General features: G+C 31.9%; 1 protein-coding gene across 2 annotated transcripts in view; it reads left to right on the plus strand.

Moving 5' to 3' along the window:
• Positions 1-21,436, plus strand: part of LOC111001068 (E3 ubiquitin-protein ligase RNF19A-like) — a 46,121-nt gene that overhangs the window by 13,953 nt on the left and 10,732 nt on the right. Inside the window, exon 2 of one of the 2 annotated variants that reach the window (XM_045631814.1) lies at positions 10,476-10,564. In XM_045631814.1, coding sequence (XP_045487770.1) covers positions 10,476-10,564 — 89 coding nt within the window. Of the gene's footprint in view, positions 1-10,475; positions 10,565-20,854; positions 21,085-21,436 lie in introns of those variants that run through there. The other variant, XM_045631815.1, reaches the window with a different exon arrangement.

Genomic DNA, 21,436 nt, shown 5'->3' on the forward strand with positions numbered 1-21,436 from the left:
GTATGAAGCGAGAGAGGTCCGTAGCAAGTGGAGATACTTCATCTCTGCTTATCTCTTCGGGAAAAAGGCGTGGTGTTATAAATAAAATAATTTAATATTATAATAGATTCAAATTGCTTGAAACAATTTTAAATTAATTTATTTCATCGATCATAGATCAGATATCTAAGGGTGAGATTCAGACGCGGGACCAAAGTGTGACTCCAGTTTGTCAAAATCCAATCCTCTTTTTATTTTATGTTTTTTATAGAACCAGAGATTTAGAGAGAACTACTTATTTTAAGTAGTTCTCTCTAAGTCCATAGACAGACTCAATGTCAGAGGCCTCGCGAATACGTTGCAAGCGTTTTAGGAATTGGTACGCACTTTTCTTGAAGGTCATTTTACATACATTTTTCCTGAAATCCTTATCTAAAAACAAAAAAAATATACTGAATCTACATACATACATACATATCTTGCCCCATAATTGTAAACCTCCATTTCGATTTTGGTTACACATTTCAAGAGTACTTACATATTATATTGTAAACTGTATTTACTGATGGTTAAAGCTGTATAGTGTTTTAGAATCTACGATCTCTGATTGAAAAGTATTTCATTTTTAAAATCATACTGGAGATGGTTTTTCGTAGTGAGCGTAGAATTGTTTCGCAAAAAACTGAAAGTTGTTTAGTATTTCCTCATATACTTTACGAAACCAGGTCTTTTAAATGCCGCTACTTGCATATTCATTGTACACAAGCCTGAAGAGGCACTCTCGTGCACGAGGTTGAGGTGATAGGTAACCTACTTTTTTAACACCTCTAAGTTTTAACTAGGGCTAGCCTATTACTATAAAATTCTTTAAACTTTACACTATACCACTATGTTGAGAAGCATTATCATTATGTTCTTAGGCGGTCTTTTATAAACGAAAGCGACACATTGGTCAAACGGTCGTAATAACGTGACGCATCATATTCATATATTTTAATATACACTGAGATTAGTAGTTTTGAAAACTGCCTGATGAGAGGACCTTTTGGAATTCGGAGGATTAAAGCGGATCACCTATTTAACTTAAATTGTGAAACTATGTTTCACGGGAATGTGTGTGCGTGCTTCTATTTCACTATGGCTCCTGCTGATAGAGGACAAATCTTTGTTTTTAATTTATTTTATTATTATTAATTACTTAAGATAGACACATTGAATTATTTTTTTAATTATATTGTAAAACAAAAGACATCTTTTAGTTTTTTTAAAAGCAAACGCTAAGACGAAATTTGTATAAATTATTGCACAAGCTACGGTTTTTTTTTGTAGTTTTAAATGTGACTCTAAAATGCGTTTCACATTTTATATCCCTTTATATTTTTTTGTTATTGTTACTGTATCGGTGACAGTTTTATTCGCTTCTCTTTGACTGTATCTAGCGAGGGATTCAACACGGTTTTGGCTACTTGCATGTTGCACCATGATGTATTTAAAATAAATGTTAGGCCATGTTTATTAAACTATTTAATCACCGGGTTATAGATCACTTCCGTGTAATTTCAGTTTCAATTCTTCAGGTGTAGGTGATTAGATTTTAAAAAGCAAGGTAGCTCTAATTATCTTAACTTTCTTATTATTTCGACATGATTCTTAATATGGCTGATAATGCGGTATTTTTTTATAGTAAGTAAATAAATATGTATGAAACACTTTCGTTGCAAACAAATAATGTTTTAATATTATTATTTAAAAAAATGATTAATATCATTTAAGCAAGCGATTGCTTATGAAGTATATCAGAAATGTACGTAACGTTGATATTACACTTAGCGGTATTTCAAAGTATTAAGTTCAATAGAACGTGAGATTGATGTTGGCATACTTGCAATGTGCGTATCGATTAGTGCTCCCAGGTCAAACACCCAACGGCTATCAGCTAGAGGGCTATTTGCAAACTATTGGAAAATATATTTGTTGAGTGCCCGAAAAGTAAATTATAAGAGATAGCGATTGTATTAATCATTTTGAAGTTTTTCAAATTTCTGCAAGTTTTTGGCATTTGGCAAGGCGTAGACGCGATGTAGAATAGGAAAGAAAACTCTAAACTAAAGAGTAGCGGAAGACTTGATTCCCTTCGGTCTTCTGAGAAAAATCCGTGTAATTTGAAAGAATTAAATATGATTTTAGCCAGGTACAAGTGCTGCTTGTGTGTTATGACGAATAAACAATGTAGCAACGAATTGTAATATTGAGATTTATCTTGCATAAACTTCCGGGACGTGACGATTACATAGTTCGACGAAATTCCTTGCATGTGTGTGTTACATTTGTGCAAAAAACATATTTATCTAGAGTACGTTAGCATATTTACTCCTTGTATCCAAAAGGCCAGAACTATTATGTAGAAACATTCTCTATGTTTCGTTATTGTAATGAGAACTGTGAAATGTCTTTGTAAAACGTTTGATACTAAGTAATTGGTTGACAGTCTGTAGTATAGGCATAGGCTTGCCACACAATTTTTTTTATCCCATAACATTATAATGTATTTAAAAGTCATAGGACTCTTAGACTATCTAGGCTATGATTTTATACTGTGCAGGAAGATCTACGTTAAATGTTGCTTCACTGACCTGCCAATAAGCTACTGAGATATTAAAGTACAGATAACAAGGTGACCCCTATAGTTTACAATTTTTTTACCTCCCGCAAGGTGATTAGCCTTAGTGCCAAGCCCGTATCGGACTAATGACCTTTATGTTTAAATTTTTTGTCTATGAATTCGATTGGATCTGTACTTTAGTTGACCGATGTATTATAGTATATACAGTCAAAACCGTTAAAGACGATATCTTCGTACGTCTAGAACAACATTCCGGTTATATTGACCAAAATCCCGGCTGAATTCTATTCTTGATACAAAATTATGAATTTGGAACTTAATAACAACTTCATCGGCTGTTACGACTATCGGTTTTTACGACCAAAGTATGCATTTATGGTAGTCCCTTCGATTTTGTATTTTGGTATCAATAAAAATGAACACTTTTTAATGTTTAATTAGCACTAGCACTAAATACATAATATCATATATGTACTTCGCTTCTGGGATTGAAAGAGGATGTTAACTTATCATAATAATTATATGACTCATAGTTGAAGTTAATCTTATTCTATTTTTTATCAAGGTAGAAATGTATCCTCGCGTAAATGCAAAAGGGGTATGTGGGATTCGACTTACCGGGTGTGCTATTCTCATTAAACCACCACGTGCAGTACCAACACTACCGCATCAAAAAGGCCCTTAGGTCGCTTTCGCATTCTGAATCTTTTGGTACTTACAAAATCGCTTAATTATTACCTAATGTTACTTTATTATAAGGCCCAAGCTTAATATCCTATCTGTTTCCATTTTCGAGTAGTACACAATTTCTTTTAGGTAAATTTCCCATAGCCTTTGTTCTTTATAAACTATCAAAGTTTATTAGCATTGCCTTAACAGAAACTAATGTGTATCGATAAAGTAATGTCAAGCTGATTTTTATACTACGCTGGCGTTGACTGTTCAAATTGTATTGCCCTAGAAAACCCTTTATCAGGGAAAGGAATTTCACTTTTAAATTTTAATGATTCTTAATTACATAATCTTTGCAATTCTATCACACAAAACGTGTTATTTTTGAATTCTGAATATATTTCAACTATGTTAGCAATTATTTTATTTTTGTCACGTTTTTATATACATATTATTATTTGAATATACTTTATGTAACATACGTGACTAAAATACAATGTGCAGTTTCAAACATAGTGACACGTTCATGAAATAAGGTTTTCAATGTTTTTGTTTGGATGTGTATGGTAATTGAATCTTTTTATGAATTTTGGAAGTCCTTGAAAATTTAAAAGCATCTAGCTGTCGTGGATTCCCATTTCCCCGGCTGTGTACGAAAAGATTTAAAGTGATTTTTTTATTCAGTGCCGATACCATATTAAAGATCACGACGCCAATTTGCCTATAAATTATCAACAAAATTTTGTTTTGCATCGGTAAATTGCGTCCAGCTCCACGCCCCTCGAGATTTCATACTTATTCGAATAAGAAATAGATTAAGAAAGGTCGTGACAATTTACTATTGTGAACCAATAAATACGATAACGTACAACTTTGTTTAACTACGCAATACTAATACGGCTACATTTGTAAAGTATTAATAATCACCTATTTACGTGGCCTACGCACCATAGGGGTGAGGCTGGGTCTTTGATTTTCTTATTACCAACAGTAATTATTTAGTTTTTTATACATGCTTGAAAAGGTTATGCATTTTCGATTATTCCTCCTAAAAATGAATACGTTTTTGTAAATATAATTATATTTGAGAGCTGACAAGAGAAAGGAGGGTGGGGGGGGGGGAATAAATTGCAGTAAATATACTGACGTAATACTTGAAAGGCCCCTTAAATTTTTTACTGCCCCTTTGGGGTGTTATGGACTTGAAAGTATTAAAACATCTTGATTTATCTGTAGGTGAATGCAACTGATGCCGATAGACGGACGTAATGCTATATGAATGATTAGAATTCAATGATATAAGCATTCTGAGTAAAAATGTTCGCAATTCCCACGTTGCTTTATGCAACCATGTAATGTGAACAAACTGAGCAGCGAGGGTTTCATTGATAGCTCTTTTAGATATGTTTTTGGGACGGCTTTGTGTTGTTACTAAGGTAAGGTACATAGTTCTATAAAAAGTAATATATATGTTAGGGATTTATCGAAGCAATAATTGAACAAGGCACTACTTATATACATACAAAAAATATTTTAAATATCTCATATGAGAGGCTCATTATGTTGCTTGCCAAAATGACATGTTCTATAAACCAATTTAAATACAATGTGCAGTACATTGCTGCACACGTTTAGTTTTTTACAAGCCTAGATAATATTATATAAAATATATTTATATTATCTATATAAATAAAAAGGAATTGCAATATATATTGCTAAGCGCAAATCTCAACGATGGCTGGACCAATTTGTTTTAAGGAAGGATTTTATGGTGAGAGAAATAAAAAAAATGTTTAAGGTTTTTATTCCGGAAAAGCGAACAGTCTATAGGGTAAAGTATAGCATATTGTTCCATAATTTGGAATCTAGCTACTAAAAAGGTGGGCTAAGTTAAAAATACGGCGAAAGGAAGTTCGCGGGGCAGCTAGTTTATCATAAAATACAACTTAAAATCTATTTTAATGCAATAAAGTTTTATTGATACTAAAAGTATCATATAAAACAAGCCATATTTGTATTGATGACATCAATAGAAATCTAATACAGATGACACAGCTATTCAACAACTGTAAACAGGTATATATATACTCGTATATATGTGTAAAAATACTAAGTAAGTGAAACAATCTTGTATTAGAAAAAAGTGACTTTCACTTACGTGAAAAAAAAGACAAACATAAAAGTTTTATTAAAGAAATCGAACACTTCTTGGCCTCTATGTATTTATGTTATAAATGTATATTTTACGGCTACATTATTTACTCTATTTGATAATAGCAGAGTTGGAATTTGTGTTAAATGGGCAAAATGTAAATTATTTTGACACTTATTTTTGTTAGGTACTCCCCTATTAAGGGACGGTATTTGAGACTAAACTTTAAACATTACGAAGCTGCGGAGGATGCATGAGTATTATTTTCTTAATCAAAAATTTCTTAAAAATGACTTGTGATAGTAATAAACCTGTTAGTTGTGTTATCCTCTGAGGCACTTTGATCTTCCGGACTTTCCCGCAAACAGGAAAGGCAAAGTTCTCCGTACGTAGTAATTACTCATTTAAAGCTGCTTATATACGAACCTTGGCATTGAACGCTGAGTGTATAACATTCCTCTTTTTATGTAAAGGATTTACAATTCTTCTAGGGTGATACATATGAACTTGCCTTAGCTCTCACTCTAGTTGTTTTTTTCTTTCAAATTTTCCTTTTATTTTTAAATTACGGTCCGTAATCAAGGCTTTATTAATTTATTATCTCAGGGCGTCCCATTTGTGTTTTTTTCATTAAATTAAAAAATAAATGAAAAATGGCAATCTTTGTATAGAAGACACATCTTCAGCTAATCATTTGTCTGTAGGTTTGGGTTTTCTCAGAGCGGTAGTCGGAATAAATTCTATTGTTATAAACACTTATTCACCCAGTATAGTTTATAATAACTAACAGTATACATAATGATGCAGTAGTGAATTAATCAGTATCATTAATTCATTAGTTCGCAATGTGACCTCTACGATGTTTGTCGCCCAATGACAAATGTCTTCCGCGTGTTTCTGGCAAAAATTATGCTATTTTTTTAAAACTAAATTTTAATTTTAAAAAATGATTGGTTTTTTTTTTAGGAGGCAAACGGGCAGGAGGCTCACCTGATGTTAAGTGATACCGCCGCCCATGGACACTCTCGATGCCAGAGGGCTCGCGAGTGCATTGCCGGCCTTTTAAGAATTTGTACGCTCTTTTCTTGAAGGACCCTAAGTCGAATAATCATTGTCATAAATCATTTGAAATGCATCTGCACGATGCAACAAAAACTTCCCTTTTTCGTTTTATATTATCAACCCTAAAGCTCACCCGTTTCATCAAAGAAAATGAAACTGTCATCAACGGTGCAGGACTCGGGGCACTTGTTTTTAAAAGAGCCTGAAATGTTGCATATGACATAAGTATTCAAATATTAACATCACAGTTTGTGCTCATTTTTGTCGTCCGGCTTGATATTAAAATCTTTGCATTTGTCCCATTTATTATGTGACGTCATCCACAAATGTTTCCTTGTGAAAAAGCCGAGCCGGATCTCAATAAATTATGCAGTTGTAAAGATAATTATTATTATGGGTTTTAACATACATAGAATCGACTGAGAGAATAGATACTTAGGGTCTGTTTCACAATGTCCGGATAAGTTCCAAATAAGCTATTTATTACTTATTGGCAGGATAAACAGTATTTTTGCGTGTCACGACTGTCAGATAGCGCTATTCGTCATTAAACGCGAATTATTTGGAATTTTTATTTATGAGATTATATTAGAATATTTATGTGTTGCATAGCTATTTGGTAATTTATCCATACATTGTGAAACAGGCCCTTAATATAATATTTCAGGTTAGTAGGCATTGTTCCAAATTTCGTTTTAAAGTTCCGTAGTGTGTAATTTAAAATCAGTAGCCTGGCAGTTTTCAAGGCTATAAATTCCTACTTTAACGGATGATATATACAAAACAAATTCACCTATCTTTAACACTAAGTAAATAACTTTAATATGTTAGTCAACGTTAACTAAATGTATCGTAAGATCTTGTGAAATCGATGTTGTAAACTTATAAGAATTTAGATTGAGGTGAAAGGAATATAGAACTTGTCTTCGTGGATTAGCTTAAGACTGACGCTTGGTTTAGTCGTTCACAAGTTAAAACGTCAATTGTCTACAAATTATCGACTTAATGTGCGATAGAAGAATCGTTTAATTCGTCGTTAAAATAGGCAGTTGGCCCGCAGACTGTGAGGAAATTACTTACTATTTTCTTGCTGATGGAAATTCCCCACGGTTTTATTTTAGTCTAGTCTATGCATATGTTTATAATTCCCACGGCTGTATCTATTTTATTATTTTTTGGTTTATAGTACACTTATCTTAAACATTGCAATGTATGTTTAACATAAAACGGTTTAACTTAAAAAGTTTTTTTACCTATTTTTATTTATTGATAAACCATTATAGACTTTGACGTCTGTACATACAACGTCTGTTCGGTCCGCTAGTTTCTTATATTTATAATTCGGTTCGGTCTGTAGATAAGCTACAAATACAAGACGTATAATTCCCATAACCGACAAGCACGCGTGGTGAATGTCATGAAAGTATATGAAGCGAGAGAGGTGTCCGGACCGTAGCAATTGGAGATCAGTGGGTTCTGCCTACTCCTTCGGGCAAAAGGCGTGAATATATAAATGAATAGACAATGTAAAGGAAAAACTAATTATAGATGCAAAACCGGTTTTATCTGATAGTGGTATACCACGTCGGTATGTTAATAGACATCCATTAACCGCTAATATGTGGTCATCTAACGTAAACAAATACATAAAACTTGGGATTATTCATCGGCTAATGTATGAATACTTCATACTAGTTTTAAAGATTACTCGCCGAACGATTTGTTTTATATTTTTTTTTTTATAGAAAGGGGGCAAATGGGCAGGAGGCTCACCTGATGTTAAGTGATACCGCCGCCCATTTACACTCAACATTGACAGGATGTACGGTCTTTTTTTGAAGAAACCTAAGTTGAATTGGTTCGGATATACTACAGTGGGTAGCTGGTTTCACATAGTGGTGGTGCGCGGCAAAAACTGCTTTAAGAAGCCTCAGTTGTGGCACGAAGGACGTGGAGATTATACGGATGGTATTTTGTATTCTGCCTTGGCGGAACTGATCATGCTTTCGGGACGTATTACTATAGAATATGTTTCTATTTGTATTTATTTTGTTATGTACACCTATTACATCCACTATATATACTTTATTTGGAAGTAAGAAAATTATGTAGACACAGATTTTTGGCATGTTTACCTAAATATACACTTCAGTTATATATAAATAATATTATTCAATACTAATATTAAAGTAAAAGATTTATTACATTATTTACTTATTTCGTCATCTAACTTAAATATAATATACATATATTGATGATTAATAGTTGTTTTAAAACGAAAAAACTCAGAATTGATAATTTATACAAAATTTCTCACTACATACTACCTACACACACAACATTTTATGTGTTCAACGGACAACATTTGGTCCGTCTCCGTCTTAGTGAGGAAATTAAGTCCACACCTTTTGTGTGACATTTATTTGTTCCTTATTTGAAAAAAAAATCTAGTCACTAGTGCATTATAAATCTGAAATAGTTGATATAGTAAGTTTCAAATAAATGTAATGACCTCAAACATGAAATGTCTTATAACTTCAATTTAGTCTTGCAATAACGATTTAAATGCAAATTTATAAGCGAATGTCGTTTATAAATTTGCTTATATTTAATTTTATGGAAAACTTTATAATTTCTTAAGAAGGATTTGTAACATTATTTAATACAGTGGTATACAAATGTAATTGTTATAATATAAATATAATAAATTTATAAATCTAGTACAAATAGTTTAATAATAAGTTAAAAAGATGTGGTATGGTAAACATTTTGTTGCTATTGACATCTAGTAGGAAATTTAGTAATCAGAAGCTAACCTTTTAATATCGTCATCTAATATTATTAATATTGCTTTTAGTATTCGCAAGTACTTATAATAAAAACATGTTACATAAGCTTTGATTCGTATAATTACAGATTATGCATGTGAACTAACTGTCATAAAATCTTGCTTATCAGATAACAGCGTTTATCAACGGCAGTGTATTAAGAGATCTCTTTGATCCGCTGTTTTAATGGAATAGATACTAGATAGGCTTATCGTTAGTGCTACTGCCAGATTATAGTTTATTTTCCTGTTTCACCCGAACCGGTTTCACCCGGACCGGTTTCACCCCATTAGAACAAAGATATTCACGTGCGAAAATGCTTACCAGATTCATGCAACTCCCTCACAATCGTAGCATGCAATATATCTGCCGACTGGATTTTTGTATAGAAGAAGTGACATTAGTCCGCCAAGCGTCCAGACTATACAGTGTTTTACACACATAAAAATTTGACAATGTAATTGGAATTGAGTGATTATTTTTATTATTGGAATGCGTAAATTTAAAATGAGTTATTATGAACAAGGACAGGGTTATATCAATCAATACTGCTCTATTAGTATCGCAATAGATGTAGATATGATGACGGTTCGATTAATTATAGTTGATACAGGTCGATTCTACGTTTGGGTGATATGGATTTCTCTAGAAAATTCTGGTCACGCTCACTGTTCAGATTTTCGAATAAAAATCTTTATTTTTCACAAAACTTATATGATAAGTTAATTTATTAATGTAAAAAATAATTGTCATTCTTTTGAGGGAATAATAATAATTTATATAAACTTATCTCCATATTAGAGATATGTACGACAAACTTATTTTATTATATTTTTTTTTGTTAATATAAATAAGATTATTATTTGACATCGATTCTAATGCTATTTTTCAAAATTAGCTAATTAAATTTAAATGATTTAATTCCAACGCATTTTCATAATATAAAACCTTCCGTGCGTGTGTTTGTAATTATGCTAAACGGTTGGACCGATTTTGATGAATAGTTTTCTATGTTTTAGTGAATTCAAGTATGGTTTAGGTTTCCAATGAAATGTTTTTTTTTATTTAAGATGTTATATATAAATATTGTGAGACAAGTCTTTGAAATCTTAGATCTTTAAAAGTAATAAAACTTTAAATTATTCTTCCTTTGTTACAGTTTTAGATCAAGCAGACGGCAGGTCCGTGAAACTGAGTGGTGTAGAAACGCAAGCGAAGCCGGCTGCTGTGTATATAGAAGACGAGGAGGTAATACATTTTATTACACAGTAAAACAAAGTATTATTGATCTTGAATAGTAATGAGTTATGATATAATCATTGTATAGTATTAAATCGCAGTTGTTGCAAATATACAGCGTATAACTCGGATATTAGTTCGATTCCCAGCGAAATAATGCTATTTATCCATTTTGTTTATTAGTTATCTTACAGCAAACATCCATATTATAAAACAACAAACAAAGCCGACAAACAGATTACATTGATAAATAAGGTCGTTAATACTCAACATATCAAAGAAAAAAGAAACAAATAAACAAAGTTTGTCGTCCTGCCTCTTCTAATATTTATTGACATACTCTTTGGTGTGGTGGAAAATATCAACTCAAATGGATATCCACGACATGTCATTGTTAGCTAAATCCGAAAAATAGTTCGTACGAGGTACTTGGAACAACTGAGAATATCTTGTCGCATAGGGTGAAGGGGTTCCTAAATAAATCCATCTGCGCATTAAGAATATCGATCAAAGATAATATATCTCCGGATTCCAACATTCCAATGAGTCTAAGTTAAAATATTTGCAAGAATCTGCATTACTACGGAAAAATTGATACTGTTTAAATCTAAGCATTTTAAAAAGCGCGTCTGTGTTAATAAAGTTAATTTTCAATCGGGGATAAAACGTATTTACGGATACGAGTTAGTACATATAAAACAAATTATGTAAAGCGCCTAAGTTGTAAATATAATTATAGTCTATCCGGATAAATTTACGCAGGAAACAACCATCCTTCAATTTACCTTATATCCTTTTGATTAAAATTATTCGCGAGTAACAAATCGATATTTCATATGCTTTTCATTGATAATAGAGCGAGACGGATCAATTAGGCGAAAATAGGCGTCAAGCCGACGAGACGGCTGACCTTGCAATGCTAAGGCAATGGAATATAAATAAAACTATTTGAGAATTAATTAATTCATATTACTTTATTTTAACAAAGAGCTTACAGATTACTCCAAGTCGGTAGCTTTTATATTCCTTTCACGTACAAAACAATACATACACAGAAAAACAACATTAGACAGTAATAGATGAAAAATATTTACAAAGAGACTATTTCTTACAGTAGAGGAACTGATATGTAGCAGACCTGTCAGTTCTAGCAACGGACAATTAAAAACTATTAATCTGTACAGTTAATTCATTATTTATAAACATTGTGTCATGTGTGCCCTTTTCGAGAGGTTTGTATTCGCTGACTTTGGCATTATTTTGAATTAATTATTACTAATTCATAAGGCTCACGTTAATTATTCATTTTAATATGAGATTCCTTAATATATTTTGTTTATGGAAGAGAAAGTATCGGAGTAGTTTGGCCAAAGATTTAGCTATATTAAAATATGGTGTCATTGGTGTAACTACGGGTGGATTACTTTACGCCTGTACCCTTACTCTATAATTCTCAATAATGATACCAACCTGCTATTCGTCTAAGGTTTTTACCATTATTGGAAACACAACGCCAAGTTAGCTAAAGCTATGCCGCAAATAAAATTAAGTTTATAAAAAATTTCATTAGTACATAATTAAGAGGTGAAAAAGGCTTCCATTCTTGGATTCTACCAATTAAGTTCATTATTGGCATCGCTATTGAAAGTTTAAAGAGCACTCGTGGGAGTCTCGCCTGACCTGGGAGTGAAGATCATATAAATAACAAGCCTCCAGCCAATTAAATAAGCAAAAATTAAAAGCCAAAACTATCAGAATGTCATAAAAATATGAATTATAACGGTCCGTGTCGATTTATTTCTAAAGTACCAATGAGTGATTTAAACATTCAATATTATACGAGTATACTTGAGGTGAAGGTTCTAGGTTTTACGGTTCATCTGCGTTCATTCACTTAGGATTACTTTTAGGATTACATAAAAAATAGTTACAGTTTTTCGCGTTAGGTTGGTATGGTAATCTTTGATATGGGAAACACGCGTCAACTTGTATAAAGACTCCTTAGAGTACGTGTTATCTGTCAAGGTACGGGTAGAGATATGGTTAAGGAAGTATATTTATCACTCTTCCTCTGACCTTCCTTATTGGTAAAGATATCAATGTTGTTCAACAATTTGTATACAGAAGAAATAATACAAATTTGAAGGTCAATCTACTTCTAATACTTGTATATGAAAACGCGATGAAAATGAGTAAATATAATAACTTTAAAACAAAAATTCAAAGCTAAATATTCTAATATAACACATATATATATATATATGCATTTTCGGAAATCGTTTATTTTAAGAACTTTTTATTATTTATTTATTTAATAATAAGTAATCAACAGCTACTTAACACATATTATTATACAAAACACAAATACAATACACAAAGCCACAACAGAATACACAGATTAAATAAAAAACAGAAAACAAGCATTAAAAGACAAAGTGTCATTTAAAAGAAAAACAAAAGAATAAAATTAAAAACTGCAAAATTAAAAAAAGCAACAAATTATACTAAGAATTTATTAATATCTACTACTTAAAAAAAACTGCTACTTAAAAAAATCAGAGTCTTCCCGCTTCTCCAGGCACTTCTTCACATCTCTCTTCTTGGGGTAGAAAATATCAATGTCTTGAAAATGGTTGTCATAATTCGACAAAACCCTAAACATTGGAGAATTACACAGGTAATTCGACTTCGTACGAGGCACACTGAATTTTGAGTATCTTGTCGCATACACAGGAGGAATTTTAAATGTAATTAATGATAGCAAATAGGGGCTGTCTATCCGCCCGTTAAGAATAGCATGTAAAAAGAACAAGTCTTGCTGACTCCGTCGATATTCTAGTGAGTCTAAATTAAAATATGAGCAAGAATCAGTATAACCATCAAAACTCCTATACCCCTTGTAACAAAGAAATTTGACAAACTTTTTTTGCACACCTTCCACAGCTTTTTTGTATTTTACATAATATGGAGACCAAATAATACTTGCGTACACCAGCACGCTTCTGACATATGCAAAATAAAGGGTTTTTATGCAATTTATATTTTGAAATGTCTTGCATGACCGCTTGACAAACCCTAACTGCTTATACGCTTTGCCTGTTATGTTATCGATATGTTCTGATAGACCCATTTTTTCATCTAATAATATTCCAAGGTCTTTAACTAATTTTACTTGTTTAATGGGGATGTTATTGATTTTGTAAACATATTGTATTTTTTTGTTTTTACGTGAAAAAGTTATCTTATTACATTTGTTTATATTTATTGTAAGTTTATTTTGTTTGTAATATATTTCAAATATAATAAGTATTCGTCGTGAAAATTACGGTATTATAGAAACCATGTGTCGACGTTATTAAATTTGAATATTATAAAAATCTAGATTAAATGCTACATTTAATTTGTTATACTGATTATTAACGATTGTACGCAGTTTCACCGAAACATTAATCACGCTGAAATGTATGCATTAGTATTATCGAGAAATTAATTCGGTTTAACAATATATGTATTTAATTGTGCTACGATTTAATTATTTTAATGCAGATGGAACTCTCTTGGGAATTTATTCGTTTCATCAAATTAAAACGAGTTATTGTATATGTTTTACTCATTTATATATTCTTACGATATAAAAGGTCTGCAACGCACTCGCGAGCCCTATGGCAATGAGCGGTATCACTTAATAACAGGTGAGCTGGGCCTCCTACCCGTTTGCGCACAATTAAAAAAAATATCATGTTTGTGTAAAATGAGATATAGGGATGTCTCAGCGCCGATTATAAACTTTTAACATTACCTTATCATTCAGTAAATTAAGTCATGGGTTGTAAAGTTCAAAGCCTCAAAATGTTTACTGAATCATTCAATTCGCGAAATAGACTTTTCGAACGATTGAAACCATCGACCGCATTGCCGTTGCTGTCGCGGAGTATCCAGTATCCACGACGGTCATTTTGAAAAAATGCCTGCCTCTGAACCTCCGCCGTTTAGACCACAAGTCTTTAACGAATTTAGACCTTAGAATTAAGTTTACATCCTTATAAAATCCAAATAGTCCAAAAAATTAAACCAGAAGACTACAACTATCGAAAAATTTAATGTGAGATGTTAGAGATTTTTTCAGAGTAAAAATGGTATGGGCAATACATATTTAGTTTAGTCGTAAGTGACATTTTCACCTAAAAAGGGCAGGTCACGGTTATTTACGAAGTTATTAAATAGAAGCTTTGTGTGAACTCATCTTCTACATAAGTATATCGAAGATGAGTTTGTTAATTATGTTTCATTCTGCATACAAACTTATTTTGTAATACACTCTTTATGAAGTTCGAAACGTTTGAAAGCAGTGTCGCCTTTGATGTTGAATTTAATTTGAAATTCCATTTAATGTACTTCAATATCGCGCATGTTTTATATAGTTCATTTATGTCACATATGGCTTTTTATGTACTTATACGGTACAATAATGGTACACTATTTTATACAGCTCTCATAACCAGAAACAGGTGTATCACATAATAAAGAGTATGATGATTTGAGGCGCAAGAGAAAGAAACGTGAGCGTTCGTACTAAAACACAGCTGGGCAGTTCACTCACTTATTAATTAATCATACTCTTAATAAAAAAAACCGATAAATAAGTTATTTATGAAAGAACCCAGCAGGGAAGACAGCCAATTTTCCTTTTAGTTTTTATTAACTTCATATATACGATACATGATGTATGATAAAAAAGCCTTTTTATTTCTTGCAAAACAAAGTAAACTAAATATTTAATTATTTACAATTTTTATCGATACTAAGTAATATCTAATTCCGAATTTCTTTACAAGAAGGCAGGTGAAGTCCTCGTCCAAGGATCTCCTGGTATCTCTGTCATGGGAGACTTGCACCTAGCTTGAGCCAGCCATTTTGGTAATGTCCTCCGCCCATCGGTGAGCGTGATCGTCAGCGGTCTTCATCTGTATCGTTTCCCAATACTCTCCCCGCTGGGTCACCCTTATAGTCCATATATCGTCTGACAGTCTTGCTACATGCTCTGCCGCTACAGCTAAAATGGAGATTATATTATTTAAGATTAAACATTTATGCTTTTTTTAAGCATAGTTATGGACAGCAGCTCAGTAGCTTTCGTAATGCTGCTTTTCTTTGTGTGTCTTCTTAAGTAATACTGGCATATTGCTTTTAAAAATTTCCTTTAGACTCCAGAACTTGTTCCAAGAATTCACCTTTCAATTTCTGAACAGTTGTTGTCCTTGTCAAAGCTGAATTGTTTTCCTAGGTAACCTAGGTAAAATAATACTTGTATTTGTGTTGTATTACAAAAATTTTCTATCAACCGATATCGTCATTTCCATACTGTTTGTCAATAGTATTATCTTTGTGAGGTTAATGTTTAGACCTACCACCTTGCTAGCCGCATTTAATGATTGAAATTGACCTTTTACGGGGAAGCTTGGGCCGACTTTCTCCAAATTGACTCTGTCCGTGTAGCTACTGTATATAAATAATGTTTATATAAATAATATTTGTAAATACTCCTTCCCTAACCCTGGCTCTATTAGTGCATGCAGATGCAACGGCAGTTTTGTACTCGATGTAGGCGATATAAGGGGCTCGTTGTCTTTCTGGATATTTTTCATAACTTCAGTTCAATCGTAAGTTTCAGAGTGTGAATGTGGTGTACAGTTGAGAAACTCTGAATGCCGCAGTTCTATTAGTTGTTCTTTCTATGTATGGCGTTATCGCACAAATCTGCACTGTAGTACTTTATGGAAGTTTGTTGCCATTTCCATGAATCATTGCGAAATGCGATTGCTTAGGATAGATATAGATATAAAAAAGCATATATGTTGAGTAATATTTATATTACTATTTGAATATTACGTAGATTTACGTGAGAATATGTAATAATATTAAGTAAACAGAATGATATAACGAAATGATTTCTTTCAAGTATTGCGTCAGTGCACACAGTAATTCATCGCACGCGCACTTGATTAATGCAAGCGTAATATTAACGCCTGGTTTACAAAGAGAAATGTTGACTTAGGCGTGCGGTTCTCAACCCTAAGGTCGTTTGTTTGACGAAGTGACCTGTGCAGAAGTTATTAAAGAAATTCTTCCATCATCTTATTTTCACCAAATTTGCAAAAAAATATATGTATATAAGAATTGAGTGCCAATAATTAAAATTAATCTCATTATTATTTTTTTACTGATTCCAAAGTTAAAGTCTTAAGAAACTTAAAATTTTATTACATGTTGTGTACGATCCGATTCACCCCGAAAATAGGGGCGATTCGGATATTTTCCTTTTTTTAGTTTTTGGTAGCTAATTAATATATGTATGATTTAAGTTTTTATTTTATTTTATTTATTTTAGTATTCCTACAGCTAATCACTGAACAATATCCAAACAATTACATTACACACAAAAGCCAAAACGGAATACACATTGAAACACAAACATAAAGCACAGTTGTAAGATTGATTGATTGGTAGATTAAAATATATATTTAAGTAATATGAAAGAACAAACAAAGCCAAATTTATAAATTTAAAAAAAATGTTTATTTAATATCTAATTGTTTCTATTCTTACGATTTTATCCATAAAATTAACATTATATAACACTTAAGTATGATTTGCTCAACCTCAAAGAAAAGGTGATCCGATTCGCCTCGGTCTACCCTACAGGACGTCTACTCTAATACTTATTAAAAAAAATATTTAATTGGTTGCTTTATTTAATACGCTTTCATTATTACAACTACGTTATCCCAGAGCTATATAATTTAAAAAAAAGATTCTCTTTGAATTTATAATAGTGTTCCAAAAGTGGGAAAAAGATCAATGAAAAATCTAAAATCCTTACATAAAACTTGATTGATAAATATACCATGACTAACAAAAGAGGATAAATTTAATATATTTTTCTTGTTTGATTTTTATTATAATAAATAAACTCTTAACTAATTTATATTATTAATTTTTAGAGGGCATAGTAATTAAAATGTGGAAAAGTTTGTGGAGTCTTCCCTGGGAGATACGACGTCCAATCGTTTAAAAAAAGAACACACCCTTCTCTCAAAGGCCGGCAACGCGACCACTAAAATGGGTGTCCATTTTGAGATGATTTCCCTTTTTGCCTTCCGCAATATATTATAAAAATTAAACAATTTTTCTTGTAATAGAGATACAACCCTCAGAATGACAAAAGCGCCCGTTTCTGATTATTATGCTTAGCACTTCGCGAAGGAATATGAATCATTATCTTTAGTTCTGAAGCTGTAGTGTTGTTATTAGTATTTTGTTCTGATATCGGTCTCACATCGTCTACAATAACGAATTAATTTTGGTAAAAATATATTGAGTCACTCACTGATAAAAAATCATAATTATCTACCGTATACCTATGTAGCGACTGTTGCTACCATAACGTCAATACATTTACAGACAAATAAAAACAACAATTTTTAATCTGTAATTATAATCTATTATCGTATTATCATTGTAAGGGCAATGTATTTTGATGAATTTAGAGATAGAACTAAAAATAATACCATGAGTAGTATTGAAACATTGTAATGTAGAGGGAGGGTAAAACTTGCTGAGTTTCTTGCCCGTTCTTCTCAGAACAAGGCCTCCTGGTAGTTTTGCGTGGCGTAGTCTTGCTCTTTCGCGAATTTTTTAAACAATCTTGACATTCATAAGCATGCCCTAACTCGCATCTAAACTGAATAAACGTATTTTGATTTTATTCATGTTTTTGCTGTATAGCCATTATATCAACAAAAAAAAAAGGGTAAAAAAAGGGGTAAAGCGTCCTGTAAACCGAATTTGGTACAGATTATTGTTATACTTATAATTATATATTATATAATTGTAAACCATTGCCATTATTATGAGATGTTTTTTTAAAGAGATTAATTCAAGCTGTCATTAAAAAAGGACCTTACGGCGATCGCGTGAGGTTTTCTATTTGATTGTTTCACATATTAAAATAACAAGCCCTTTTTGCCTCACATCACTTGTTTGACGGTTGCCAGTAGAGGTAATTCCAAACCCATACGGCTCAAGAAAAGAGCATACCATTCCCTGAAAAGTCAAGAACACACCCTAAAGATCCATTGCCTCGTGTAGTCCTGTCCTATAAATATATATATATATATATATATATATATATAAATTGTATAATTCAAATTCAAAACTCATTTATTCATGTAGGTAACATAATGTAGTGTACATTGTGTATGAACGTCGAAAAAGAAATATATGTAACTCGATGAATCTAGTATTTGCAAGGCGACTGTCATATGTTGCAACGTGATTAATTGTTTACCGTATTTCGTAACGTGCACGGCGCACGCGCACCGGATTACCTTTAACTGTTTCGTAATAATTCCTTTCGCCGGTCCGCATTGATTGTTATGTCATAATGTTTACAAGCATAGATATAGGTTATCAAGGTAACGTGACCTAGTGTAGCCATTTAGAAATACCGCATTGGTATAACTAGACAAAAATATTATTTTTTATTGTGTAAGAAATGTTTACTAACATTATATAAAGAGGGCCGTGGTTATACTTTTGAAAAAGTAAGCAATGAATGGCATCGCTTGATTAGGTAAATAGAAATTCTGTTGACCAATGTGTTTAAACGACGCATATCATCGTTTTTTCATAAACGTTTACTATGGTAAGAGTGTAAAACAAAATACGAGACAATTGTATGTTTCTTTTGATTGTGATTGGTCTACATTTATAGCGAGGAATTTAAATAGATGGGTCCTTCTAACTGTATATTACGCACCTCTGATAGATGCATATTGGAAGTATTTTATGATTTCCTAATGAAAGTTATGGAATACGCATTCCATAATACTACTACTTCATAGCTACTTCTTTAACGTATTTCAAAAATCTTTCTTGTAATTGTAAATAAATATATCTTTAATATAAATCTTTTTTGTAATTGTAAATAAATATATATATGTATATATATATATATAATTTTTCTAGTTCTGCTGTTTTCGATGGCCTGGTTTACTTTATTACCCGACCACTTGCAAGCAAATATAAGATAGCTGATAAGATATTATGTACAATCGAGTTAGAAAGTGCAGTGCCTCTGGGGTCTGTGGCAGCTTAAAGAATGCCATGTAAAGGTTTTTGTTAGGATAACAAGGGCAGACAACTATTAACAGTATGGGTTTTACGGAGGCTTTTGTCGGGTCAGGTGCGCAAGACTATGTAGTATCTATCTAAGGCGAAAGGATATTTTTTTATATATATAATGCGATGGCGTCTTTATCTTTGAAATAAAAAAAATCAAATGTCGCTAAGTTCAGATCTGAGCATATTAATTTCAGAGATTTATTGACATATTTTAATTGTGTAGATGACTAATTAGTTTGTTATTAGCAATTTGTTATCAAAATACCGCGAATATTAATTTGATAATTATAACAATTTGATAGGGGATATCAGTGTGATACGAATATATCTTTAAAAATATGTGCGAGGCTGGCACGAGTATTTTTCTGAAAAACATTGGGAAGAATTCAGTGAAATCATCTACATATAAAATATATCGGATTTGAAAACTGTCACGAAGTTTTATGAACTCGGTCGTGGTCATGCTTTCTACACGACACGTTTGGTAAATATTTTCATTAAATATTAAAATAGATATTAATTAAATATTAAAATTTATTTATATCGTCTAATCTAACTTCGTTCGCCCTGTGGACCACACACAATATTCTATCCTCCTATTTGCAAGTTACGGAAAGCAGACTTAGGGCCTGTTTCACAATGTATGGATAAAGTGCCAAATAGCTATGCAACACATAAATTATTCGAAAGATAAAAGTTCCAAATAAGATACTTCGAATTTCATGACGTATAGCGCTATCTGACAGTCGTGAAACGCAAAAATACTATTTATCCTACCAATAAGTAACAAATAGCTTATTTGGAACGTATCCGGACATTGTGAAACAGGCCCTTAGACTTTTAAAACAATTTTTGTATAATCTTGCAATTTGTTTTAGGAATGTCCGAGAACATTAAATAATTATCAAACAAAACTCTGTTGCCAGTACTTATGTATTATTACTAAGTAATTAGCACTCATATCTAAGCTAACAATAATCAGACGTTTTGATAATACAATAAACAATTTAGTTAAATTATCTATTTATCATTGTTTGTTTGTTAAAAATATGATAATTTAAATCTTTATCTAGTTCATGCTATATATAACACTGTAATTTGAATTAATCATTATTTGTGTCTGCAGTTGTATATTGCTCGCGAGAGTGTCACGAAATTGTAGAGAACTTTATTGATACTGAAGCAGTGTGGTAATTGTTGTGTATTTCTTTATAAGTTGATACTAGATTTTTTATTTTGCTATTAAAATGCCTAGAACAGCATTGGCTGGTAATAACCTTATACAACGACTGGGGAAGCGTTCAAAATACATAATAACATACAACGATTATATACCTAAATCCGAGGTAAGTTGTTTCTGTGTAATTTATTAAATATATTTTATACGTATGCGGGCTGATACTGTTTGCACCTGTCATTTAATGTTATTGTCTTATTACCAATAAGACAAGTGTTTTATAGCGTTAAAATATCATTAAACAAAAAAGTTTCGTTTTACAATAATGGTATACAATTATGCATCACGCAACTTTCTAAGAGTTAGCTAATTTGAGCTAATTATAGCTAATTCTTAATCTTGTATAATGATATACAAGATTAAAAACCGTCAAAATCCGATAGATTTATGAAAATCTATCGGATTTTGACGGTCAGGTATCCTAAGTCGCGTTTAGGATCATTTCTGTAAGGCGTGGTCAC

Source organism: Pieris rapae, chromosome 17, assembly GCF_905147795.1.
Source record: "Pieris rapae chromosome 17, ilPieRapa1.1, whole genome shotgun sequence".
Taxonomy (NCBI): Eukaryota; Metazoa; Arthropoda; class Insecta; order Lepidoptera; family Pieridae; genus Pieris; species Pieris rapae.